Below are 27969 nucleotides of genomic sequence, written 5' to 3'. Positions count from 1 at the left end.
TAACTAATAAAAAAATTAAATTTGCTTGACTCAGAAAAGTAATCAGGCCCTGAATGGATTCTATGGGTTTGACCCCAGATTCAACACATCCTGGATACAAGTGAAATGAAATCCCAGTTGCTGATTACCCTAATATAAAGCCTGGGATAGAGCTGGCAATAGTTTAATACTTTTTTACACCAGTATTTTTAACACTGTAATAATGAAACAGATGAGGAAGTTAAATGAATATCTATATTCTGAAAGGCCATAATTTTAAAGTAAGAAAAAGGAATTCACATGATGGTTCCAACTATGCTAAAATGATGCCTGGAATGAGACTGGAATGAAATATAAAATGCACCAAAATAATAATGATGGGAGAATGTATGGCTATAGGTGACATTTCTTTCCATCTTTAGATTTTTATATTATGGCTATTATAGTTTTAAAAAGAAAAACAAATTATAAAGGGTTTAAGAATGAACATGTACTTTAAACTGTAAATTAAAATAAGTTTTTATTCAAAGCATCTTTTAAAATTACAGCATGTTTATTCTTATGCTGTTAACTCTGCCAAACTACAACTTAGCCATATGAAGCATAAAACACTTCAAAAATTTGAATGTAAACCACATTTTTAAAACAAAAAGCAGTGTTAACACACCTCAAATTTTAGATGCCAATGTATTTTGTCCAAGTATACAGCTTATATCAAAAAAAGAACATTTTAAATATTTCTATAGTAAATAGTTGTAATAATTTCTTAAAACTTCCAATTATACAAATAAAAAGTTTGTGAATATAACTATTATAGTTGGCAAAAGCTGACAGGATAAACAAACAAAAACTCTTACTTTTGAAGGCCTTAAATTTTATTATCTGTGAATTGGCAAGTATTTGTATTTTTTAAATTCTTACTGCACTTCTTTCTTTAGGTAAGTTCATCAAATTTAAAATTTTAAATTTCCCAAGACTGACGACGCTTTTTATAATTCATTTAAGTCATATTTGAGAGGAAAAATTCTAGAGAAAAATGTTGAAACCTAAACCAAGAAAATTCAGATGCTATAGTCTCTCTTACTTGCTCATAAGTGCTCCAAGTTAAAATTCTATATACCAGATTACAAACAAAATTCTTAAACCATTACAAATATAAATTCTCTTATTACAAAAAAAAAAAAACAATCCCTCAAGATTTGTAATTTACTGTACAGAGGAATTACATTTTTAAAGTATGTCCTCATCACACACATTATTTGTTACTATCATCTTTCATACTTTTGCTCCATTTCAAGACATTTACATACCTCCCCTTCCCCATGGCTACATATTTTAAACTATCTGTGTACTGCAACACATTGGGATTTTGAGATAAAGAAGCCTACATTTTAGATAATGTTTAAACTACATCTGTAGGCCACTACTTCAATACAAAAAAGAAAAAAAAGGCGCTGAAGAGCCCATATTTCCCTCTCTTATTCTGAAGTTTACTCCAATTAAGCAATCTATGAAATTACCATGCTATGATGTTATTTAATTTAATTTCTGCTTAAAACAAGTTAAAATGATGGAGGCTTATGCCTACATAAAGGAGGTGAACTACTCAGCTCTTGATTTTTCTATTCATGCTTCAGTACATAAAGTGGTGTTTAAAAACTTCATCTATTTTGGAAAAAATGATTTAAAACCACCACACAAGTTAACACACTTGCAGTTAAAACTATTCCAGAAGCCTACTTATTTGAGTCGCTAATATTTTCTGCAGTGTTTAACTGATAGCTAAATTTAGTGAACACAAAATAGCTTGGCATGTTATTCTGAAGTAAAGCAAGAAGGTGGCTTTATGCACTGAAAATATAAATAGGAGGCTTCCATTTGCTAATAATTCTAAACAAGCAGTACATTTAAATTTAGTGTTTGCTAACAAAGGATCTAAAACAGTTCACTACAAAACAACCCTGTAGATGTCCCTTTTATTAAAAAAATCCAACTGCCAAATCTCATTACAGGGCCCATAATATTTTTAAAAAATACCAATTACCAAGTTACCTAGACTTTGCAAGATTAATCATTCAATTTCAGCAAATGAGAAACATGAAATGTGCAAAAGTTCCCAAGTTAATAAGCTAAGGGTGACAAGTGCTTTCAAACCTAAATATCACAGTGAGTTGTAAAGCCTCAGAAAGATAGAATAAGACTGATTTTACTCCAATTTTGAAAATTCTGAACTACTGTTCATCTTACCAAGGTGTTCAAATACCTATTTTCTTCCAAAGTTGGTAAGTTAGAAAGTCTTCCGAAATAGTCAGTTTTCCATTTCTCTAGTCTTATTAGGCACACTATTTTGCAATTTAAAAATATATATCTTACACACATCTTATACTTTCTTGCTTGTTTCAGTGTTTACAGTATTGTTAAACATACTAATATACATTGTTAAAAATGATCTTATAAATAATCTATTTAAACCTTCTTTGGCTACATGTACCATTCTTTTTTTTTTTTTCATACAAGTGTCTTATTCAGAAAGTGCTTCCTGTGAGAACTGCTTCCAATGAATGCATTAAACTTGCAAAATCTAGCTTCCCACAATATGTAGTTTTCTACCCTGTACTAGAAGTCCCATATTTACAAAATATTTTAAACTTTACAACAAATCCATTACCATATAAAAAAAGTGCAATTCTCTCTCACCCCATATTCTGGGGCAATGACATTCTTCATAAATTTCTACAGAATAGCAGCCTATGATAAGCAAATAAGGTGCTTAGCTTATGCCCAAGGATCTACTTTTTAAGTACGCTGGGCAGTACTTTTGTACAGTGGAAAGAGTCAGTGTTCTGGCTACTGGCGGAGCGGCGCTCCCGTCAAGTTTGCGAGCTCGATGAGAGCGAGGGCTCCGTGCAGGCGCTCCCGCTGCTCCTGCAGCCGCCGCTGGGCACCGCTCTTCTCATCGTCCTCCTCGTCAGACTGAAGGTACTCCAGAGGGTCCTGCTGCTCCTGATCTGCCTTCTGAACCAGCTTTCCTTTCAAGGTGGGAGTACGCTGCTCTCGTGTTTCCCAGTACCTATATGAAATGCATCCGTATTACTTATACAGTATACATAACATTCTCAAATGTTCACTTTTCTTTAAAGAAAAAAAAAAGGGGGGTCTTTACTACAGTATTATTTTATGTGTTTCAGTTTATAAAGTTATAAAGTGATTTCGCATACATCACATGTTTTTCCATAACAGAGGAAAAAATTCAAGTTCAAGAAGTTGAAGGACTTGCTCAGAATAACAAAATCAACAAGTGGCAGTTCTGGGTCTTATACTCAACTCTCTAGTCACGTGTTTTTGTCATTAAACTATAGCTGCCTTAAAGACCATATGTGAAATGGACTAGAATAAAATATAGAAACAGTAGAATAATCATTAGAAACCCATTTATTCTATCCACAGAGGGATGATGGCTTCTGACAAAGTTAACTATGAGAAAGTTTAAACCCACAAAATAGGACAAATGGATTAATATGTGTAACACATAGAGCTTATTCAAGAATTTAAGAGCACCATCATTTTCTATTACGTAGCCAACTGATAATTCACAAGAGAAAATGCAAATGTTCCACCTTTTTTGATAACCAAAGAAAGGCATATTTAAATGACAGTACCATTACCTACAAAAATGTCCATTCAAAGACTTGTATATTCATGTTCATAGCAGCTTTATTTGTAATAGCCAAAAACAACATAAAGGCCCATCAAGAGCTGAATTAATAAATAAGTGGAGGTGCATCCATATAACAGATTACTGCACAGCAATAAGAAGGAATGAAATGATACACTCAACAACATGATGACTCTCAAAATAATTATGCTGACTGAAAGAAGCCAGACGAACAAGTACATACTATATGACTCCATTTGTATAAAACTCTAGAAAATGTGAACTAACTATAGTGACAGAAAGCAGATCAGTGTCCTTTGGGGTGGAGGAGGGCAGGGACATGCAGGGACAATGGATTACAATGAGACATGAGGAAGCCTGTGAAAGTGATGGGTTAAGTTCACTATCTTGATTTTGGTGATGGTTTCACAGGTGTCTACATATGTCAAAAGGCATCAGATTATACACTTTAAATATGTACAATTTATTGTGTGCCAATTATACCTCAATAAAGCTGTTTTTAAATTTACATATAAAAAAAAATACAATTACCAGATTTCAGGAAATCCAGACTACTCAAACTAGAAAAGTTTTGGAAATACTCAGAAGTATAAAAAGAGAAATGCAAACAGTTCAGTATGACTTGAAGGACAACTAAAAAAGGAAAATAGCAAAATAGCAAAATACCTTAGCAAGGTCAGCAAGGACTGGGTAACGAAGGGCTTTGAATGCTATAATAAAGGGCTTAGACTTAATATTGAGCATCATATTAGCATTTTAGAAAGACTCCTCTGGCAGCAGCATGGAGAATGGATTGAGAAGACTGAAGTGGCTGAATCTGATAATTGTTAAGGAAGTAGAATCCATAGGTTGGTCACTGAGTAGATGGGAGAAAAAGAATAAACACAAGGATGACTAATAAGTTTCTGGCTTGGGCAAAATTAGATATAATGGGGCAGTGGGGGCCAGGCAGGAGGAAGAGGGAGGAAGGAAGTGATGCAGTACTCGGGACAAATATATTCCCTGTCCTTGTGGAGCTTACGATCCAGCAGGGAAGATAGCCACTGAACAAGTAAATGTGCGAAGGAGGTTTTGAGAGGGAAAATACAATGTGTTATAAAAGCATCTATTAAGTGGATTTAACTTTGTTTGTTTTGGGGGTTAGTGGGCAGGTTAGGGAAGAACTTCCTGAAGTAATGTTTAACCTGAGTAAGAAATGAAGAATGAGCAGAGTGGCTAAATGAACAGGGAAGTGAGCACAAAGGCCTGGAAACAACAGCAATAGTGCTGTTGAGAGACAAGGAGCCCGGGTGGCTGGAGACAGCTGTGTTGCTAGAGGGAGGCAGAGGCACAGCAACACAATTAGGGATTCTAGACTTTATCCTCAGTACAGAGGAAGCCAGTGAAGCTAGGGAGCGGCACAGTCAGCTGCTGCTGGTGTGTATGTGATAGATGACTCCTTAAATCAAAATATCCTTAGAGAAATGTTTTTATACTGGTGCCGTTGTTGCCATTAAAAAAAATTAAACTGGGTGCTTTTTGGAATTTTACTTTAGAATAACATCTAGTCTCTATCCCTCTAATAATCAACACGTAGCTAAATCCAATATAAAGAAAATGAAGAGGGACTGCCTTAATGACAAATGAAATACAATACATAAAAAACATTCTTTTCAAATGGGGTAAACTCTTGCTTTTAAAATAAATTGTGGTCTGAGCACTCAGACTAATTAATATCATATAGTAGTTTTCTATCACACAGATCCAAATAAAACTCCTAACAATTCTGTGGTTTCAGGAAACAAAGTGCCATTTCAAGTTATTTTATAAAATGTGTAGAAAAGCGACTTATTTAAACTGAATGAACTGTCAAAGTCCCCAACTTCAACCCACACACTGGGCAGTGTTCTGCAGTAGACTCCAGAGAGAGCCTTACTTTGCCAACCACTCGGCGGCAGCCTGGTTGTCCACAGCCTGGGGCTTACTGAGAGCATCTGTGGGCTCCTCTCGCTTCAGCCTGGCATAAGGGTGCTTCGGACAGTGGCGGTTTGCATGGGTGAATCTGCTTAGGCAGCCTTCAAAACACAGAAGGAAACAGTTATCAGAATCTGGACATCCAGCAGACATGGAAAATGTTCAGTTTCACTGGTATCCGAGAAAAGTAAATTAAGATGATGTAATTTATCATTCTATAACTTGAGGAGAAAAAAAAATAACCCTAAGCTGATATTATCAATGCCACTGAGAGGAATGTGAAGACGGTTCTTTCACCTTGGTCATCGCAATGCAAATGCATTCAACCCCACTGGAAAGTGATTTATTAGCACAAGTCATAAAAATGTTCAAAATCTCTGACCCAGGAATTTCATTCTTGGACTCTAGCATAAAAAAAATCCCAAAAGGTAAACAAAAGTTTAAGGAGGAAAACATGCCCCTCATGTTTGTTGGTAACAAGCAAATTTTAAAAACAAATTAAATATTTAATAACTAACATTGAGGCAATCATTGTTCATATGCTAACGCATATATATGGAATCTAAAAAAAAAAAAATGGTACTGATGAACCTAGTTGCAGGGCAGGAATAAAGATGTAGACATAGAGAATGGACTTGAGGACACGGGATGGGAGGGGAAAGCTGGGGCGAAGTGAGAGTAGCATCGACATATGTACACTACCGAATATAAAATAGTTAGCTAGTGGGAAGCAGCAGTATAGCACAGGGAGATCAGCTCAGTGCTTTGCGATGACCTAGAGGGGTGGGATAGGGAGGGTGGGAGGGAGGCTCTAGAGGGTGGGGATATGGGGCCATATGTTTACATATGGGTGATTCACTTTGGTGTACAACAGAAACACAGTATTGTGAAGCAATTATACTCCAATAAAGATCTATTTAAAAAAAAGAAAAAAAGAAAACCACGGAGAAACAGAACAAAACTGTACTGAATTTCAAATATAACTGTGTAAAAATGTACATAAGAAAAACAGCTTAAGAAACTATGAAATTACCAACAGTAGCAGTGTTGAGCTGGTAAAATCCACCCCACCCCCGCTCCTCCTGTACTGAAAATTTCGACAATAATGTGCTTCTTTCAGTTTAACAGTTAAAAAGTTTAAAACCAAAGTAAAAGCCTACTCTAAAGGCTGTATTTACTTGTATAGATTTTCCTACAGCATACAACTGGATATAGCATTTTTAATTGCCCTTTAAGATTTTCACCTAAAAAGAATACTTTATTTAAAAATCAGTCATTTCCTGGAAATCGAGCATGGATCACAATTAACAAGGAAGAAAACTTATGAGGTTTGATTAAATCTTTCTCAAAAATCTCGCTTCCCAAAAATTCAAGCAAAAGATATTTTAACTCCCAACTAGCTATTCCATAAACTTAACTCCTAACACCATACCATTTTCTGAACAAACAAAAGGTTTTTCTCCGGTGTGAAGACGCTGATGGGTTTTGAGCTGTCCACTTTGAACAAAGGCTTTTCCACAGTCTGGATAGTCACACAGATAGGGTCTCTCACCTAAGTAGACAGATGTTATATATTATTTCTGAGACAATAAGGTGAGAAGGGGAAGGGGCAGGGAGAGAGAATCAACCTTTATGTAAGTTACGACTGCAAACAACAATTAAAACATGTCACAGCCTCTGCAAAGCTGCAAGTGGAAGTGCTAAGGGCACACTTCGATGATATGAAGCATCTATCCACTTGGAAGCACAATATTTTCTTTAGGCGTTGAGCTTTTAGGTACCCAGGTTCAAATCCTTGAAGTTATCATCTTCAACTTATTCCATATTTTCGCCCCACAATCCAAATCGCTAGCTCTTCTTGTTGATTCTTTAACATGTCTGCCACTCCTGCCTTCCCACTGCCACCTCCCCTGGTCAGACTGGTAGCCCCTCCCACCTAGAATGAACCCTGGCAGGCCTCTAGTCTCTGACCTGCACAGCACTTCCAGAATAGCTGCCATGCAACTACCCTCTAAAATTACCCCAAACCCTACTATACTCCTTGAACAACTGAAAATTATCTGCTGATTTTTAAATGGTCCTCTAATACCTGCACTATAGCTACTAGGTTAGGGAGCAGGGTTTATCTTTACTTCCCTCTTGGAGATTCATTCCAGCCATGAGGCAGTTCCCCATCTTCTACTCCTTGAAATCCCTATCTTTTCTGCCCATTCAAATCTTCCCAATCCTGTAGTCTCAGTAAAGCTCCTCCCTACCCCCCAACCCCCGCCTCCAAATATTAAGCTACATATCCCTTCACTAACTTAGTGTCTATGTTGTTTATGTATCATGGTACTCTCCTTATACAAAGATGCGTAACACCTTGTACTCCATTTCAATTTCTATATACAACACAGTGCTGGGCTAAAGAAAGTACTCAAAAAGGTTGTTTTTCAATCATGATTAAACTTATTATTTCTTGAATAAACATTCTTTGGTCAACAATTATATACTGGTTCTTCCCATATGACTCAAAGAACAGTAATGAGTCTTCCCTAAATTTCTCATTATTTAGAAATGTACTAAATGAATGTGACAGTTGGACACAAGTTAATAAACATAGGATAAAGTAAGACAAAAACCTTTTACAAAGCATATACTATTAGAGCTTAACTATAGCATGGAGATCTTCGGCTCAGTTCCCTGGCATACAGTGTAGTAAGCCTGGAAGTACTGGGTGACACACAATGGGTTAGTGGTAGATCAGGACTGGGACTCAGGCACCTTTTTATTATGCCACATGGTCTTGAATCTTGGCAACTGATTTCACACTGGCAACATGTACTCTACAGCTGTGTACCAGTTATTTGGGGTTATTTCAGACTAAGTAGATTGAAAAAATACAAAAATTCTCAAAATCAGATATTCATTCAATAATAGTTCTACTGAATGATACCTAAAGTCAAAACATCTTGGCCACCTTAGTTTATAATGATTCAAAATTAAAAATTTCCCCTTTTTCAGGGATTTAGCTAAGAAAACTGTATTCTAGCATACCCTTAAAATATATCTTTTCAAAAACGGAAAGAAAAAAGAAACAGGTGATGACCATAAACATACTGGAACAAACAGGGGACTAAGGGTTAAAAGCCCAAGTTCTAGACCCATACTGACCAACAGAAATAGAATGAGAACCATTTCTGGTAGCCACATTAACAAAGTAAAAAGAAACAGGTGAAATTAATTGATAATATACTTTATTTAACCCAATATATCTAAAATTCTATCATTTCAATTTGTAATCATTATCAAAAATTATTAAGGGTATCATTTACTCTCTTTTTTTCATACTAAGTGTATTTTAAACATCCTGCTCATCTCAGTTTAGACTAGCCACATTTCAAGTGCTCAAGAGCCACATGTGCTACTATACTGGCCAGTGTAGTTCTAGAATTAAGGGTATGAGAAGTTGTAAGTCAGCGGTAATTGGGTGTTTTCGTGCCTCAGTTTCCTCATCTGTAAATTATTTGATATCATTATTAGAACCACATGGCTCCTTCTGAGTGGGACCAACTTTCTCTATGGAAAGAACAAGGCCCTCTTTATATTATCTTTTTGCTCTCTATATGGTATTTTTATGGTATTTTAAATGCAAGTATAACTTCTCTACACAAATAAAGATATATGATAGTCTTGGGATAGCTACCTACAATACACTTAATTCTGAAAAATTATACTTCACCTTAGATTTAATAGTTAGGTCAAATACCTTGAGGACTGTAGAAATTCTATTAAAAACTTGACTATAACTGATTTAGGATTTGGCCTACAAATCAGTTTTAACAATTATACAGACAACTTAAGGGCATATCAAGTAAAATTCGGGTACATAGAAGGATAGAACCAAATTTAGTAATAACATTCCTGTGACAACTACATTAATTACCATGATAACTTTAGAAATCACATGGTATCAATGTTCAGAAAACTATCCCTCCCCACCAAAAGAGAAGCTGACTACACAGTGCCTGTTTTAAAAACTTTACAATAAGGAAATGTAAGATAACTAAAAATTAATTTATAGGCCCAAACATCAAATCAGCTTTCAGTTAAGTATCACTTTTGGCACTCCGTAAATTTGCTCAGCTTACCTGTATGAGTCCTTTTGTGAGCCTGGAGCGATTTCTCCCGTGGAAACACCCTATTACAGATGTTACAACGTATTCTGCTGGACGAATGCTCTCCTTCATTTATTAAATCCCGTACAGTATCTGCTCTGGGTCTACCACGTCGGATTCCATCCTGTTAACAATTTGCAAAAACATTAATATAATTTCTTGGACTCCACTCATTAAAACAAAATATCATAATACAGGCATACCTTATTTATTATGCTTCACTTTTTTTTTCAATTTTTGAATTTTATTTATTTTTTTATACAGCAGGTCCTTATTAGTCATCAATTTTATACACATCAGTGTATACATGTTAATCCCAATCGCCCAATTCATCACACCACCGCTTTCCCCCCTTGGTGTCCATATGTTTGTTCTCTACATCTGTGTCTCAGTTTCTACCCTGCAAACCAGTTCATCTGTACCATTTTTCTAGGTTCCATGTATATGCGTTAATATACGATATTTGTTTTTCTCTTTCTGACTTACTTCACTCCGTATGACAGTCTCTAGATCCATCCACATCTCTACAAATGACCCAATTTCGTTCCTTTTTATGGCTAAGTAATATTCCATTGTATATATGTACCACATCTTCTTTATCCATTAGTCTGTCAATAGGCATTTAGGTTGCTTCCATGACCTGGCTATTGTAAATAGTGCTGCAATGAACAGTGGGGTGCATGTGTCTGTTTGAATTATGTTTTTCTCTGGGTATATGCCCAGTAGTGGGATTGCTGGATCATATGGTAATTCTATTTTTAGTTTTTTAAGGAACCTCCATACTGTTCTCCATAGTGGCTGTATCAATTTACATTCCCACCAACAGTGCAAGAGGGTTCCCTTTTCTCCACACCCTCTGCAGCATTTGTTGTTTGTAGATTGTCTGATGATGCCCATTCTAACTGGTGTGAGGTGATACCTCATTGTAGTTTTGATTTGCATTTCTCTAATAATTAGTGATGTTGAGCAGCTTTTCATGTGCTTCTTGGCCATCTGTATGTCTTCTTTGGAGAAATTTCTATTTAGGTCTTCTGACCATTTTTGGATTGGGTTGTTTGTTTTTTTAATATTGAGCTGCATGAGCTGTTTATATATTTTGGAGATTAATCCTTTGTCCGTTTGCAAATATTTTCTCCCATTCTGAGGGTTGTCTTTTCGTCTTTTTTATGGTTTCCTTTGCTGTGCAAAAGCTTTCAAGTTTCATTAGGTCCCATTTGTTTATTTATTTATTTTTATTTCCATTACTCTAGGAGGTGGATCAAAAAAGATCTTGCTGTGGTTTACGTCAAAGAGTGTTCTTCCTATGGTTTCTTCTAAGAGTTTTATAGTGTCCAGTCTTACATTTAGGTCTCTAATCCATTTTAAGTTTATTTTTGTGTATGGTGTTAGGGAGTATTCTAATTTCATTCTTTTAAATGTAGCTGTCCAGCTTTCCCAGCACCACTTATTGAAGAGACTGTCTTTTCTCCACTGTATATCCTTGCTTCCTCTGTCATAGATTAGTTGACCACAGGTGCATGGGTTTATTTCTGACCTTTCTATCTTGTTCCATTGATCTATGTTTCTGTTTTTGTCCCAGTACCATATTGTCTTGATTACTGTAGCTTTGTAGTATAGTCTGAAGTCAGGAAGTCTGATTCCTCCAGCTCCGTATTTTTCCCTCAAGACTGCTTTGGCTATTCGGGGTCTTTTGTGTATCCATACAAATTTTAAGATTTTTTTGTTCTACTTCCATAAAAAATGCCATTGGTAATTTGATAGGGGTTGCATTGAATCTCTAGATTCCTTTGGGTAGTATAGTCATTTTCACAATATTGATTCTTCCAATCCAAGAACATGGTATATCTCTCCATCTGTTGGTATCATCTTTAATTTCTTTCATCAGTGTCTTATAGTTTTCTGCATACAGGTCTTTTGTCTCCCTAGGTAGGTTTATTCCTAGGTATTTTATTCTTTTTATTGCAATGGTAAATGGGAGTGTTTCCATAATTTCTCTTTCAGATTTTTCATCATTAGTGTATAGGAATGCAAGAGATTTCTGTGCATTAATTTTGTATCCTGCTACTTTACCAAATTCATTAATTAGCTCTAGTATTTTTCTGGTAGCAGTTTTAGGATTCTTTATGTATAGTATCATGTCATCTGCAAACAGTGACAGTTTTACTTCTTCTTTTCCAATTTGTATTCCTTTTATTTCTTTTTCTTCTCTGATTGCTGTGGCTAGGACTTCCAGAACTATGTTGAATAATAGTGGTGAGAGTGGACATCCTTGTCTCGTTCCTGATCTTAGAGGAAATGCTTTCAGTTTTTCACCATTGAGAATGATGTTTGCTGTGGGTTTGTCATATATGGCCTTTATTATGTTGAGGTAGGTTCCCTCTATGCCCACTTCCTGGAGAGTTTTTATCATAAATGGGTGTTGAATTTTGTCAAAAGCTTTTTCTGCATCTATTGAGATGATCATATGGTTTTTGTTCTTTAATTTGTTAATACGGTGTATCACATTGATTGATTTGCGTATATTGAAGAATCCTTGCATCCCTGGGATAAATCCCACTTGATCGTGGTGTATGATCCTTTTAATGTGTTGTTGGATTCTGTTTGCTAGTATTTTGTTGAGGATTTTTGCATCTATATTCATCAGTGATATTGGCCTGTAGTTTTCTTTTTTGTAGTGTCTTTGTCTGGTTTTGGTATCAGGGTGATGGTGGCCTCATAGAATGAGTTTGGGAGTGTTCCTTCTTCTGCAATTTTTTGGAAGAGTTTGAGAAGGATAGGTGTTAGCTCTTCTCTAAATGTTTGATAGAATTCACCTGTGAAGCCATCTGGTCCTGGAATTTTGTTTGTTGGAAGATTTTTAATCACAGTTTCAATTTCATTACTTGTGATTGGTCTGTTCATATTTTCTATTTCTTCCTGGTTCAGTCTTGGAAGGTTACACCTTTCTAAGAATTTGTCCATTTCTTCCAGGTTGTCCATTTTATTGGCATAAAGTTGCTTGTAGTAGTCTCTTAGGATGCTTTGTATTTCTGCGGTGTCTGTTGTAACTTCTCCTTTTTCATTTCTGATTTTATTGATTTGAGTCCTCTCCCTCTTTTTCTTGATGAGTCTGGCTAATGGCTTATCAATTTTGTTTATCTTCTCAAAGAACCAGCTTTTAGTTTTATTGATCTTTGCTATTGTTTTCTTTGTTTCTATTTCATTTATTTCCACTCTGATCTTTATGATTTCTTTTCTTCTACTAACTTTGGGTTTTGTTTGTTCTTCTTTCTCTAGTTTCTTTAGGTGTAAGGTTAGATTGTTTACTTGAGATTTTTCTTGTTTATTGAGGTAGGCTTGTATAGCTATAAACTTCCCTCTTAGAACTGCTTTTGCTGCATCCCATAGGTTTTGGGTCGTCGTGTTTTCATTGTCATTTGTCTCTAGGTATTTTTTGATTTCCTCTTTGATTTCTTCAGTGATCTCTTGGTTATTTAGTAACGTATTGTTTAGCCTCCATGTGTTTGTGTTTTTTAAGTTATTTTCCCTGTAATTCATTTCTAATCTCATAGCGTTGTGGTCAGAAAAGATGCTTGATATGATTTCAATTTTCTTAAATTTACTGAGGCTTGATTTGTGACCCAAGATGTGATCTATCCTGGAGAATGTTCCGTGTGCACTTGAGAAGAACGTGTAATCTGCTGTTTTTGGATGGAATGTCCTATAAATATCGATTAAATCTATCTGGTCTATTGTGTCATTTAAAGCTTCTGTTTCCTTATTTATTTTCATTTTGGATGACCTGTCCATTGGTGTAAGTGAGGTGTTAAAGTCCCCCACTGTTATTGTGTTACTGTCGATTTCCTCTTTTAGAGCTGTTAGCAGTTGCCTTATGTATTGAGGTGCTCCTATGTTGGGTGCATATATATTTATAATTGTTGTATCTTCTTCTTGGATTGATCCCTTGATCATTATGTAGTGTCCTTCCTTGTCTCTTGTAACATTCTGTATTTTAAAGTCTATTTTATCTGATATGAGTATTGCTACTCCAGCTTTCTTTTGATTTCCATTCGCACGGAATATCTTTTTCCATCCCCCCACTTTCAGTCTGTATGTATTCCTAGGTCTGAAGTGGGTCTCTTGTAGACAGCATATAGATGGGTCTTGTTTTTGTATCCATTCAGCAAGCCTGTGTCTTTTGGTTGGAGCATTTAATCCACTCACGTTTAAGGTAGTTATTGATATGTATGCTCCTATCACCATTTTCTTAATTGTTTTGGGTTTGTTTTTGTAGGTCCTTTTCTTCTCCTGTGTTTCCCACTTAGAGAAGTTCCTTTAGCATTTGTTGTAGAGCTGGTTTGGTGGTGCTGAATTCTCTTAGCTTTTGCTTGTCTGTAAAGCTTTTGATTTCTCCATCAAATCTGAATGAGATCCTTGCCAGGTAGAGGAATCTTGGTTGTAGGTTCTTCCTTTTCATCACTTTAAGTATATCATGCCACTCCCTTCTGGCTTGTAGAGTTTCTGCTGAGAAATCAGCTGTTAACCTTATGGGAGTTCCCTTGTATGTTATTTGTCATTTTTCCCTTGCTGCTTTCAATAATTTTTCTTTGTCTTTAATTTTTGACAGTTTGATTACTATGTGTTTCAGTGTGTTTCTCCTTGGGTTTATCCTGTATGGGACTCTCTGCACTTCCTGGACTTGGGTGGCTATTTCCTTTCCCATGTTAGGGAAGTTTTCAACTATAATCTCTTCAAATATTTTCTCAGGTCCTTTCTCTCTCTCTTCTCCTTCTGGGACCCCTATAATGCAAATTTTTTTGCATTTAATGTTGCCCCAGAGGTCTCTTAGGCTGTCTTCATTTCTTATCATTCTTTTTTCTTTATTCTGTTCTGCAGCAGTGAATTCCACCATTCTGTCTTCCAGGTCACTTATCCTTTCTTCTGCCTCAGTTATTCTATTGATTCCTTCTAGTGTAGTTTTCATTTCAGTTATTGTATTGTTCATCTCTGTTTGTTTGTTCTTTAATTCTTCTAGGTCTTTGTTAAACATTTCTTGCATCTTCTCAATCTTTGCCTCCCTTCTTTTTCCGAGGTCCTGGATTATCTTCACTATCATTATTCTGAATTCTTTTTCTGGAAGGTTTCCTATCTCCACTTCATTTAGTTGTTTTTCTGGGGTTTTATCTTGTTCCTTCATCTGGTACATAGCCTTCTGCCTTTTCATCTTGTCTATCTTTCTGTGAATGTGGTTTTTGTTCCACAGGCTGCAGGATTGTAGTTCTTCCTGCTTCTGCTGTCTGCCCTCTGGTGGATGAGGCTATCAAAGAGGCTTGTGCAAGTTCCCTGATGGGAGGCAGTGGTGGTGGGTAGAGCTGACTGTTGCCCAGATAATCAAGTTCTTACTTCTTTCTGCTCGTGTTGGAGGGTCTCCTGCAGAGGCGGGGGGTGGCTGTGGCTCACCGTGGGGACAAGGACACTGGCAGCAGAAGTTCTGGGAAGTACTCCTTGGCGTGAGCCCTCCCAGAGTCTCTATTACGCTTCACTTTATTGCATTTTGCAGATACTGCATTTTTTACAAATTGAAGGTTTGTGGCGACCCTGTGTTGTCAGATGGTGATTAGCATTTTTTAGCAATATTTTTTAGAAAAATTTTTTTAAAGTGTTTTTTATTTAAGGTAATTTTTAGACATAATGCTACTGCACACTTAAGAGACTACAGTATTGTGTAAACATAACTTTTTATTCACTGGGAAACAAAAGCTTGTGTGACTAGCAGTCTGGGACTGAACCCATAAGATCTCAAAGGTATAACTGTAAATAATTTTTTGAAACCATTCTTGAGTGACATCAGTGAAATGGCAGAGTAGGTAGTTCCAAGGGCCCACCCCTCCACAGATCACTAAGAAGTCGAGCAAAAACTGTTCAGAATCAGCTTTGTCACAACTCCAGAAAATGATGAGAAATTTACAGCAACTCAGAGAACAATGTATCAAGAAACACGCAACGTAAAACAGCAGGAAAGCTTTGCAGCGCTTTTTACAGCCCTTGCCCCACCCCTTCACTCAGTGGTCTTTGAAGATTACTGCTTTCATTCTCAGTGTAGGAATCTAGTCCCTGGTTTAAGAAAGAACAGAGAAGACTTTACTCTGAAAGAATTTTGTTTGTCTGTTTTGCCCAGCCTGGGGACTACCTGAAGGTCTGACACAAGATGCTTGTCTTTGTTTTGCTAACTTAGAACTCTCTCTGGGCAGAAAAGTGGCTACACAGAGGGCATCTCTCAAAAACCTTGTAAGGGCAATAACAACTTGCTGCCACCTGGGGGAAAAGATTTCAACTAAGGCACACAGACACACCCAAAGCCTGGGAGGAAAAGCTGGGGAGAGAATTCCTTGGGAAATTAGGGCACTGAAAAGTACCCACATATCCTAAAGACAGGAATTTAGGAAGCCACACACTTGCCTGCCCAGCGCAGGAAGCATACTCAGAAAAGACCTGAAAAGAACATAAGTTTTCACCTCTGGCTGATCTTTAGGCTCAGCACAAGCAAGAAATGAAGGCTAAGACAGACTTGTAAACAGTCTGGCTAAGTACAGAAGGAGAGCTACAGCACAGACCATTCTGCAAAGTTAGGAGGGGTTTTTTCCCCCTTTCTTTTCTTTTCTGTTTTGGTTTTTTGGGGTTGTTTTTTTTTTCGGCATTCAAGATCTCTCTCAAAATATGAGCTGACTAAAGCTAAAGAAACAGACTTTAGAGAACAAACACAATAAAGAATAGAGTTTACAAAAATAGTTTAGAAAAGTCACCAAACAACTACAAACCACAGCACACAACTAAAACAAACTGAGGAGAGAGAAGAATCTGATTTCCAGAGTTACTACTTTATAATATTCAAAACACCCAGTTTTCAACAAAATATTACAAAGCATGCAAAGAAACAAAAATATTAACTCCCATACATAGGAGTTAATTTCTCCTATGAGGAAGCAGACATTGGACTTACTAGACAAAGATGTTAAACTGTATTAAATATGCTGAAAGAGGTAATGGAAACAATGGACAAAGAACAAAAGAAAACCAGGAGAACACTGTTTCAACAAACAGAGAATGTCAAAAAAGAAACAAATTATTTTTAAAAATAGAAATTCTGAAACTAAAAAATACAATAACCGAAATGAAAAAAATTCACTACAGAGTCTTAATGGCAGATTTGAACTGTCAGGAGGAAAGAAACAGCAAATTTAAAGACAGGTCAACTGAAATTATCCAGTCTGAGGAACAGAAAGAGAAAAGAATGAACAGGGCCTATGATACCAGTAGGACATCAAGTGTCTTATGGGTCCATTTGGGCTGCTAAAACAAAATACTACAGACTGGGTAACTTACAAACAACCAAAGTTTATTTCTCACAGTTCTGGCAGTTGTAAAGTCCAAGATGAAGGTGCTGGCATGGTCAGGTTAGGGACTACTTCCCAGATCATAGCCAGTGCCTTCTTGCTGTGTCCTCACATGGCAGAAGGGGCAAGAGAGCTCTCCAGGGCCTCTTTCATAAAGGCACTAATTCTATTCATGAAGGCTCCACCCCCATGACCTAATCACCTCCCAAAGACCCCACCTCCTAACACCATCATCTTCGGGGGTCAGGATCCAACACACGAATTCTGGGGGACACCACAGCATCAAGCATACCCCCCCACACACAATCGGAGATCCAGAAGGCAAGAGAGACTAGGGCAGAAAGAATATTTGAAGAAATAATGGCATAAACACAAAGACGGATATACATGGAGACATAATCAAAGTATCAAAAGACAAAGACAAAGAGAGACTCTTGAAAGCAGCAAGAAAGAAGCAGTTTATCACACATACCAGTCCTCAATAGGAATAACAGCTGATTTCTCAGGAGAAACTATACAAATCAGTGGGATGACATGTTTAAAGTGCTGAAAGGAAAAAAAAATCAAACAATAATCTTATATTCAACAAAACTATCACTCAAAAATGAAGAAATTAAGCATTCCCAGACAAACAAAAGCTAAGAGAGTTCATTGCTAGACCTGCCCTACAATAAATCTAAAGGGAGTTAGTTCTTCAGGCAGAAATGAAAAGACACTAGACAATAACTCAAAGCCATACAAAGAAATAAACGACACCAGGTAACTACATAAGCCAGAAGTATTGCACTTTGGGCTTATAACCCTTCTTTTCTTTCCTATATAAAAGACAAATGCCAAGTGTATTAAAAAATAATAAATCTTTGTTAATGGGAACACAATATAAGATGTAATTATGACAACAATAACAAAAAGAGAGAGGGACAGAAATATATGGGAGCAGAACTTTTGTATACTATTGGTGCTAAGGTGATATTAATTCAAAAAAAAAAACAGAAAAGGAAACAAGAAAGGAAAGAAAATGGTACACTACAAAAAAATTCAAACCCTAAAGAAGGCAGTAATCGAAGAATTGATAAACAAAATAAGTATAACACTATAGAAAACAAATAAAATGGGAGAAGTTCTTCCTTGTAAGTAATCACTTTAAATGTAAATAGATTAAATTCTGCAAACAAAAGGCAGAGATTGGCAGAATGGATTTTTTTTTTAAATGAAGCAACTATAGGCTATCTACAAGAAATTCACTTTAGAGCCAAAAACATAAATAGGTTTAAAAGTGAAAGGATGGAAAAAGAGATAACAATTATAAACACATGCACACCTAACAACAGAGCTCCCAAGATGTATGAAGCAAAAATTGGCAGAATTGAAAATAAAAAGACACAGCTCAAAAATAGCTGGAGACTTTCACTTTCAATTAATGGATAGGACAACTAGACAGGTCAACAAAGATATAAAAACAGCAGAATATCCGTTTTTTTCAAATGCACATGGAACATTTCCCAAGATAGACCATATGTTGGGCCCAAAGCAAGTATCAATAAATTTTAAAAGATTGAAATCATCCAAAGCATCTTCTTTGACATACTTGGAATGAAACTATAAATAACAGAAAGAAAACTGGAAAATTCACAAATATGTGGAAATTAAATAACACTCTTAAACAGCCAATGGGTCAAAGAAGAAATCACACAGGAAATTAGAAAATACTTTGACACGAATGAAAATAAAAACACAACATATCCAAACTTATGGGATACCTTTCTAGGATTGGAAGGCTTAATATAAGATACCACTGCTACCCAAAGTGATATACAGATTCAGTGCAATCCCTATTAAAATCCCAAAGGCCTTTTTTGCAGAAATGGAAAAAGCAATCCTCTACTCATGGAATTGCAAGAGGCTCCAAGTAGAAAAAACAATACTTTAAAAGAACAAAGCAGGACTCACACTTCCCTATTACAAAATTTACTGCAAAGCAATGGCAATTAAGACAGTGTGGTACTGGCATAAGGAAAGACATAGGCCAATGAAACAAAATGAGAATCAAGAAATTAACCCTTATCCTATGGCCAACTGATTTTCAACAGGGTGCCAAGAGCATGCAATGGGGAATGAATAGCTCTTCAACAAATAGTTCTGAGATAACTGGATTTCTACATGCAAAAGAATGAAGTTGTACCTCACACAATATATAAAAAATTAACTCAAAATGCATCATACACCAAAATGTCAGAGCTGAAACTTTAAAACTCTTAAAAGAAAACAGGGATAAATATTCATGACCTTGGATTTGACAATGGATTCTTAGATGTGGCACCAAAAGCATAAGCAACAAAACAATAGATAAACTGGACTTAAAATTAAAAACATTTGTGTCAAAGGACATTATCAAGAAAGTGAAAAGACAACCTACAGAATGGGATACAATACTTGCAAATCATATGTCTGATAAGGTTTTAGTATCCAGAATATATAAAGAACCTTTACAACACAACAACAAAAACTCAAATAAAAAATGGGTAAAGGACTTGAATAGACATATCTCCAAAGCAGTTATATGTATGGGCAGCAAGCCCATGAAAAGATGCTCAACATCATTAGTCATTAGGGAAATGCAAATCAAAACTACAACTGAGGTCAATTATATCTCAGTAAAGCCTGAAGGGAAAAAAATTAAACACACACACACACACACACACACACACACACACACACACACACAGTGAGATACGACTTCACACCAACTCAGTTATACTCAAAAAAAAAAAAACCAGGAAAAAAGTAGAAATAAGGTTTTTTTTGTCAAGAATGTGCAGAAACTAGAAACTTCATACATTGCCGGTAGGAATGTAAAATGGTTTAGCCACTGTGGAAAAGTTTGACAGTGTGATACAATGTCATATACATATGTACATATACATATACAATGGAAAGTTATTCAGCCATAGAAATGATACATGCTACAAGGTGGATGAACCTCAAAAACAGTATACTAAGTAACAGAAGTCAGACACAAAAGGCCACATATTTTATGATTCCATGTAATAAAATGTCCAAAATAGGTAAAACCACAGACAGAAAACAGATTGGTGTTTTCCAGAGACTGCCTATAGAGGGGAAAAGGGAGTGACTACTTAATGAATACAGGAATTTATTTTGGAGTGATGAAAATGTTTTGGAACTTGATATAAGTGGTGGTTTCACAACATTGTGAATTACTAAATATCAGTGAATTATACTTCAAAATGGTTAATTTTATGCTATGTGAATTTCAGCTCAATTTTTAAAAAAACTAAAGAGCTCTGAACATACTATGGACTTTAGTTAATAATATACCAATTTGGTTCATTAATTGTAACAAATGTATCATATTAATGCAAGATGTTAGCAATAGGGGAAACTGGATATGTGGTTGATGGGAACTCCCTGTACTGTGTTAACATTTCTACGTATGTAAAACTAATCTAAAATAAGCATTTCCTTGAAGAAAAAAACTTTCTTTCCAGGTAAGTTAAATTTTTACACATATAAATGAAAGAAAAAAAAAAAGAAAAACATAAAAAACACCTACATCCAAACTGAAGATGTTTTTACTGCTGTCAATATAAAAACCTAAAGCCTTCCCAAAGCTTAAAAACATCAGCCTGAAACCCTGATAATAAGCCACAGCAAAATTCCCTTCAATCAATTTTCACCTTGAAAGAAAAGCTCAATCTCCATGGATGAGTTATCTTATAGGATAAGTCATGTCTAAAAAATTCTTAGATATTAAAACCTATTTCTGCAACAGCCAAGAGGTGGAAACAACCTAAATGTCCACTGACAGATGAATGGATAAAGAAAATGTGATATATACAATGAAAAATTATTCAGCCTTAAAAAAGGCAATTCTGCCATATGCTACAACGTGGATGAATATTAAGGGCATTATCCTAAGTGAAATAAGGCAGTCACAAAAAGACAAATACTACATGATTCCACTTATATGCGGTATCTAAAATGGTCAAACTTAGAAACAGAAAGCAGAATGGTGGTTGTCAGGGGCCATAGAGAGGGAGAAAGGGGGAGCTCGAGATGGGTGCAGTTTTGGTTTAGTAAGATGAAAAAGTTCTGGAGTTCTATTAAAACAATGTTCATATAGTTAATACTTTAAAATGGTTAAGATGGTAAATTTTATGTTATGTGTTTCCTGCCACAAAAGTATAAAAAGAAAAAAAAATGTGAGGGGACTTCCCCGGTGGTCCAGTTGTAAAGAATCTGCCTTCCAACGCAGAGCACACGGGTTCGATCCCTGGTCAGGGAACTAAGATCCCACACGCTGGGGGGCAACTAAGCTGGCGCCACAACTATTGAGCTCACATGCCTCAACTAGAGAGCCTGTGTGCCTCAAACTACAGAGCCCACCTGCCCTGGAGCCCGCACGCCACAACTAGAGAGAAAAACCTGCAAGCCACAACTAGAGAGAAGCCTGAGCACCGAAACAAAGAGACCGCGTGCCTTAACGAAAAAAGATCCCACATGCCTCAACAAAGATCCCATGTGCCACAACTAAGACCCGATGCAGCCAAAATAATAATAATAATAATAATAATAATAATAATAAGGGAAAAGAATGTGAGAAAGCACTGTGGCAGATTATAATATTTTTAAAATATTCACTGCTCCTTCTGCACTGTGGACCCCAATGAAGCCAACTTGGCCATATGACTTTGCTTTGACCAATAAAATGTGAATAGAAATCACATGTGTGACTTCTGAGCAAAAGCTCTAAAAGTCATCACAAGGTTCTACCATCTCTCTTTCCTCTCTGCCTTGAGACTCGCATGTCCCAGGTAGGGGATGTTCCTCCTGGGTCCCAGAGTGAACAGGATGAAGAGCACACCTGCTGTTAACCCTCACAGGATACATAACACGAGCTTTGTTTAGGTTGAGATTGAGATTTTGAGGTTCATTCTGCAGCATGGTTTAGCCTAAGCTAACTGACTCAAGCACATTGTTAATAAATATTTGTTAATGGGATAAAGATCTCATCAATTCTCCACAATAATTGTATAAATTGTTGCTGGTTATGATCATATCATGAATAATTGTTTTAAACAGTTTTTAAAATGTAAAACAAACACAGCATCTATGATCCATAAAAATAGCAGATGATTTGTTCTGTTAAGAAAGAAATGGAACATGAAATAAGGTTAATTAAAAACCTTAGTAATACAACTCCTCTGCCATGAAAGGATCATTTCCCTAATATTTTTTAAATACATAAAAACATATTGCTGACTCTATTACAATTTGAAATAACTGATTTAGTATCAAATACTATTTAGTATCAAAATTTTAAGATTATCCATTACTATTTTCTCTGTTTCTAGTTAAAAAAAAAATTAACAAGCATGTTTAATAGCAAGTTTAATTTTTAAAACAATCTCAGTACCTCCGGAAGATAGTGATTTTGAAAGTGTTTTCTAAAATATTTCATGGTAAATGTTTTGTTTTCAATGTCAATAACTTTAAAGTTATTTAATAAAATTTGAGTTATTTCTCAAGCCACTTAGAATAATGTACACATTTACCTAGGCTTTAGAAAAAGTTATGTTCAAACTTGATATTCGTGTGATTACTAAAAAGACTAAAAGTCCTCAACACATTTTCATACAAAGTAAAATTCAAATAAACTATACAGATACAACATGGAAGGAAAAGAAAAACAGTTCTCAGAGGGAGGCATGTGTACCTTCTCACTTTCATGAGAAAATGTAAATAGATCTTATTTCCCTTTTCGAATTCAGATTTAGATCCGAATTTCCTATGGCTCGCATTATCTGCTTCCTAACTCTATCTCCCACCTTGACCTATCTGGACCACTTTCTAAGTCTTAATTTGTATCTATCTATTGTACTGTGTGTATTCTCATGATGTATCTCAATCGAGATATAGGTAGTTATGAATAGTGTGCATTATTTCATAAGTCTACTTGCATCTTCTTCTTTTTTTTTTTTTTTTTTTCGTGCTGCCTGGCGGAATGTTAGTTGCCTGACCAGGGATCAAACCTATGCCCCCTACAGTGGAAGCGCAGAGTCCTAACCACTGGACCACCACCAGGGAATTCCCTACTTGCATCTTCTTAATATTAAAAACAAATAAATAAACCCCTAAAGTCAACACACACATGATAAACACAGAAGCAATATCAGGTACAGATTAAGAGTAAGGGCTCTAAAAAGTTCCAATCAGTTCTGTCACTTATCATATGATGTTAACTTAATCTTGGGGACTTCTCTAATTCATCCTTTTTCATCAGGTAAACAAGGTAAATTAATTAAAGAATTCAAAACAATCAACACAGAGTCTGGTGGTTTGCTCTGCAAGGCAATAAATAACAAATGGTGGCTACTATGTTCACGTAACATGTTAACATGACGTTATGTTTAAACATGGTACTGATCAAAAACTACTGTGTACTAATCAGCTGTTTGTAAGGCTATGTGCAGTCTAGATGTTTAAAGTGATTGGTGATAGAAAGGGGAAACAGGATAGGCAGCTGGCGGGTCCTAAAGGGTAAGTGGTATCTGAGGATGTGCAGAGAAGCCAAACTACACAGGTCCCAAAGTGGAGAAGTAACCTCATGAATGCAGTCTGAGTAAAGGGCACAAAATATCGAGGCTTGGAATATCATTTGGCAGATGAAAATTAGACCTTCTCCCTTCCTGCCCAGAATTCTACAACCTGGGAAGAGACAGTGCTAATATATAACTATATCCCAATAGTGCTAAACAATCTTGTGATGAGGGGCCAAAATAAGTTGGTAGAAGATGGATGTTCTCACAGGCGGGGAGGCAGTGTTGGGCGCAGAAACAAACAAGAAAGCAAGCAAAAGCTGACACCAGGTGTGTAGGACTCAGATGTTAACACCTCCCATGGGACAGGTGGCATCAAATAGACAGTAAATGAACACAAAAGTTGTTCTCAAACCCACAGCTGTTATTGTCTGTAACCCACACACTGAGAGAAGGGGGTAGAGAGAAGCATGTTATTGGCACCAACTATATTACAAACTTGTCTTCCCAAAAAGTGAGCAGACTCAGCCAGCATGATTCACCTATGATGTATATGGAGATAAAAGAACTACGAGTACTTTAGAGAAGCAAAACAAAGTAAAGGAGGCTGGAACTCCCAACCTTTAGTCTAGAATGTACTGATCACAAATCAAACTAGGTAACTTCCTTAAATGAAAGTATATTCCAGAGGGCACAAAATATGGAGGCTTGAGGCTCCCCCTCAAGTTGCAGAAACTAAATGAATGAATTTTTGGAGCTGTATTTGGATTGCTTCATTGATAAAAGGACACGTTAAAATCAATTTGTCTACTAATTTATGAAACAGTTATGGCATGAAAGACGGTGAGGAGGAAAAAAGTGAAATATATAAAAGCTTTTTCACTTTTAAATGTTTTTCATAACTTGTGTTATGTTTTACTTCTGAAAAGAGGTAGATAAAGTGGAAATAAAATTCAAATCTATGCATTATTAAGAATGTTTTTTAAAAGGTTTATGTGAAGATAAAACTGTTTTAGCCACCCCCAAAAAAATTATAGATTTCACTTATCTATTATAACATTAATCTTCTTGGATAATCCAAAATTAGATTCAGTTATAATTAAGGATAAAATAATAGATGCAAAATCTTCTATAAGTAATTTGTGCATATATGTCTTTATGTTGCTCAACCATATAACCTACTACATATATATTTTTTTAAGTACTAAACATGTAAATACGTTAACACAGAAAAATATCTAGGATACCCAGCCATCTTACTAAGGGCTACCTAGAGACAGCACACAATGATTGTTCACTTCACAAACTCAGCACTAATATAAATATTTCTACTGCTTCTTCTTTCAAATTTTTACTGAAGTGCAGCTTCAAGAGTTGAAGTGTGTCAAGGCATATAGCTGTATAAATTTATAGTTCTTTAATAACAATGCCATTAGTAACAAAGTGTATCAATTTCCTCAGGGCTCAACACAGTGTTTCAACATCTTTGCTACTGAGTGTAAAATGATGATAAAACCTGTTTCAATTTTTATAGTATTTGCCAATATAGACGTACTTATCAACAAGGTGATTTACTTGTTTTATCTTTAGCAAACTGCTTATCTTATATAGCCACTTAACAAATAGAATCTGAATATTAACCTTATATTAGCACCATTCATTACACAAATACTTAACTGAGCACATTTATTCAGCATTTACCGAGTATAAGGTATTAAAGTCAAATAAGTCTACCAGAGAGAAATTGTCCCGGCGCTCCTGGAGCTTACAGTCTATAGAGGTAAGTATACGTCAGCATGGAGGCACCTCCAACACATGCTTCAGGACTAGGAGCCACAAAAACTCAACTATAGTACCAGCGTTCCCGCTACCTAGCTGTGTACCTTGGGGAGCTCCCTTCACCAATCCCTCTAAGCCTCAATTGCCTGATCCGTAAATTGTAGGTTTGAATCCTTTCCAGCTCTAACACAGTCTGAGACTCCAAGCAATTCGAGGTTGGTGACAACAGCGTCCCATTCCACTCTGAGCTCTCAGAACCTAGCAAAGTTGTACGCTGGATGCGTGGAAGACAGCGAGGGCTCAACTCCCGCTGGGGAAGATTCCCCTAAGTCCCTTCTTGTTCTTCGGCTATCTCTACAAGGCATCTTTAGCAGGGTCGGGGTATCTGCGGTGAGGAAGAAACTGCGCAATCGCTCCCCCCCCCCCCGCACCCAGAGGAACAGTTCAAGGCCTGCGGCCCCTTCCCGCCCTCTCCCTCCAGAAAAGACTCAGCGGCGGGCCGAACGACTGGCAGAGCGGGTTGACCGTCCCCCTCCGTGACCCCAAGGCCACGCTCCCGCCTACTGCACCTGCTGGCCTGTGGCCTCTGGTCTGCTGGGCTTCCCCACCCCCCGGGCGGTGTCACGTGACTGAAACCTAGCCCCGCCCCCGGGGGGCAGTTTTTTGGCGCGCGGCAGTGACGTCAGCGTCCTGTCACCCGCCAACGCCCCCGCCCCCGCCAGAACAACCTCGCGTTTTAAACTCGGCCCCGCCCCGCCCGCCGCGTCTGCGGGCGCTGCCGGCTCCCGGGCCGCGCCGTTAACGGGCCCCGACTACCCCAAGCCCCGCCCGCGCCGCTTACCTTGAGGTGGCCGCTGTCCGGGCTGCTCGCTTCCTCCTCGTCCTCACCTCCTGAGGCGGCGGCGGCCGAGGCGGTGGGCGGGGGCGCGCCCCGGCCCCGAAGCCCTGGGTGCTCTGCGGCGGCGGCGGGCAAGGCAGCCGAGGCGGCGCCCCCGGCGGCTCCGGGGCTGAGCGTCACGTTGTGCGCGTTCTCGCCCCAGCGCCACGGGTACACCATGAAGTCACTGAAGCCGGGGCTGGTGGGAATAAGAGGTGGCGGCGGCTCCGGCTCCCCTCCGCCGCTGCATGTGGGCTTGATCGGGGTCGTCCTGATGACCGACACCAGCACCCGCTTCGGGGAGTCCTGGCAGAAGATGACGGGCGGCGGCTGCGGCGGGTTGTCAGCCATCGGCGCCTCCACACCCCGGATCATTGCCCGGCCCCGATCCGCAGCTCCGGCGGCCGTGGGCCGCACTCCCTGAGCCCGGGTCTGGCCCTTTGCTCCGTTCGCCCGCGCTGCTCCGAGTCGCCGGCTCTCAGTCCCGCTGGCTCATGGCAGGCGGACGTTTCCTGGAACCCTCCTGCGCGGCGGCCAGCGAAGGAGCAGAGCCGCTCGGCCTGCACCAGGCTGCCAGGGCCGGACCCCAACCCTGGGTCAAGCCCGCCCTCCACTCTTTGTGCTCCCCAACGCAGGCTGCAGCGGCGGGAAGCAGCGGGCGCCTTGCCTTGCGATGACAGGAAAGCAGGACGCGCGGCGCCGAGCCCCCGAAAATAACAACCTGCCGCCGGGGTCCCTGCTCCAGTTTTTCCCGCGTTACATTTCGCGCCTGGGCGGAACCAATCACCGCGAGTCCCCTGCCCGCTGGCCGCAGCGGCGAGTGACAGGACATGCGAGCCAATAGCTGTGCCTGGATTTCTTTCTAGCTGGAGCGGGGCGGAGCCAGACCTGCGCGCGGGTCCTTTCTGCCACGCTATTGGCCGCGGCTCTTGTATTTTTTTTCTGCCTGAAGAGCCAACAGCGTTCGAAACTCCGGGGGAGCGCGCGACGTCTGCACTCGCCCAGACACACCCTCCAGTAGCCCCGCCCCTGCTGTCCTTCCGCGCGGTTAGTCAGGGTTGGAGGCGCGCTGGGGGCGACAGGCAGGGGCGGGCGGTAAGGGAGTTGCTGATTGGAAAGTTATCAGAGAGGGGGCGGGCCAGGGGTGGTAGTTGGCCAGCGGGGGCGCGCGTCTGCCGGCCCCACCCGCCTGTGGCTGTTGGGCTGTAGTTCCCGCGCGGCTGGGAATTTAAAGGGCTGGGGCCCGGGCTGCCCGCCCCCGTCCGTGGCTCCCGCCACCCGCTCTAGGGGGACCGAGGCCTTCTTACTGCAGTTTCTAGTAGACACCAAGAGGTGCGTCGTTTCTTAATGGTTCCCATCTGCCCAGCTGTTGGACTCGCTGTGAGTTGACTCTCTCCGCACCCCCGACTCGCCCCAAGGCTGAGGTGGGCATCAGTCCCAGCCTTCGCCTCCCCGGGCCTCGGTTTCGCAGCTGTGTAAAGTGGGGTAGTTAAGGAAGTCGTCTCTGAGGTCCCCGTGTGCTGCTCGCGGCTCGGAGGGGACACGAACACAGGCGTGTGTCCATTCTTTCACCCGGGACGGATGCCCCAAAGACGCCAGAGGACTCCCCGCCCTC

General features: G+C 38.6%; 1 protein-coding gene across 2 annotated transcripts; it reads right to left on the bottom strand.

The window, feature by feature from the left end:
* Positions 1-482: 482 nt before the first annotated feature.
* On the bottom strand, positions 483-27099 carry ZNF367 (zinc finger protein 367). Of its 2 annotated transcripts, XR_005020389.1 has the most exons (6): positions 26319-26761; positions 9739-9889; positions 7041-7160; positions 5571-5709; positions 4322-4511; positions 2968-3049 (listed from the first exon to the last, which is right to left on the bottom strand). XR_005020389.1 is itself a non-coding variant. In XM_036856310.1 (5 exons), the coding sequence occupies exons 1-5, from the start codon at positions 26727-26729 to the stop codon at positions 2827-2829; spliced, it is 1044 nt and encodes a 347-aa protein (XP_036712205.1). In that variant the 5' UTR covers positions 26730-27099; the 3' UTR covers positions 483-2826. The 2 variants fall into 2 exon arrangements, 1 of the variants encoding a protein (XP_036712205.1); XM_036856310.1 differs by lacking the exon at positions 4322-4511 and having other exon boundaries at positions 483-3049; positions 26319-27099.
* Between the last annotated feature and the right edge of the window lie 870 nt (positions 27100-27969).

This window comes from Balaenoptera musculus, chromosome 6 (assembly GCF_009873245.2).
Source record: "Balaenoptera musculus isolate JJ_BM4_2016_0621 chromosome 6, mBalMus1.pri.v3, whole genome shotgun sequence".
Lineage (NCBI taxonomy): Eukaryota > Metazoa > Chordata > Mammalia > Artiodactyla > Balaenopteridae > Balaenoptera > Balaenoptera musculus.
The sequence above is the reverse complement of the archived record's forward strand: the minus strand, read 5'-3'. Positions and strand labels throughout refer to the sequence as shown.

Bases quoted from the DNA above. Each gene is read 5' to 3' on its own strand.
- ZNF367 (XM_036856310.1), bottom strand. From the start codon at position 26,729: ATGATCCGGGGTGTGGAGGCGCCGATGGCTGACAACCCGCCGCAGCCG. The intron at 7,161-9,738 runs GTAAGCTGAGCA...CTGTCTACTTAG, and splicing joins TCACAAAAGGACTCATACAG to GTGAGAGACCCTATCTGTGT. The intron at 3,050-5,570 runs GTAAGGCTCTCT...CATTTCATATAG, and splicing joins GCCGCCGAGTGGTTGGCAAA to GTACTGGGAAACACGAGAGC.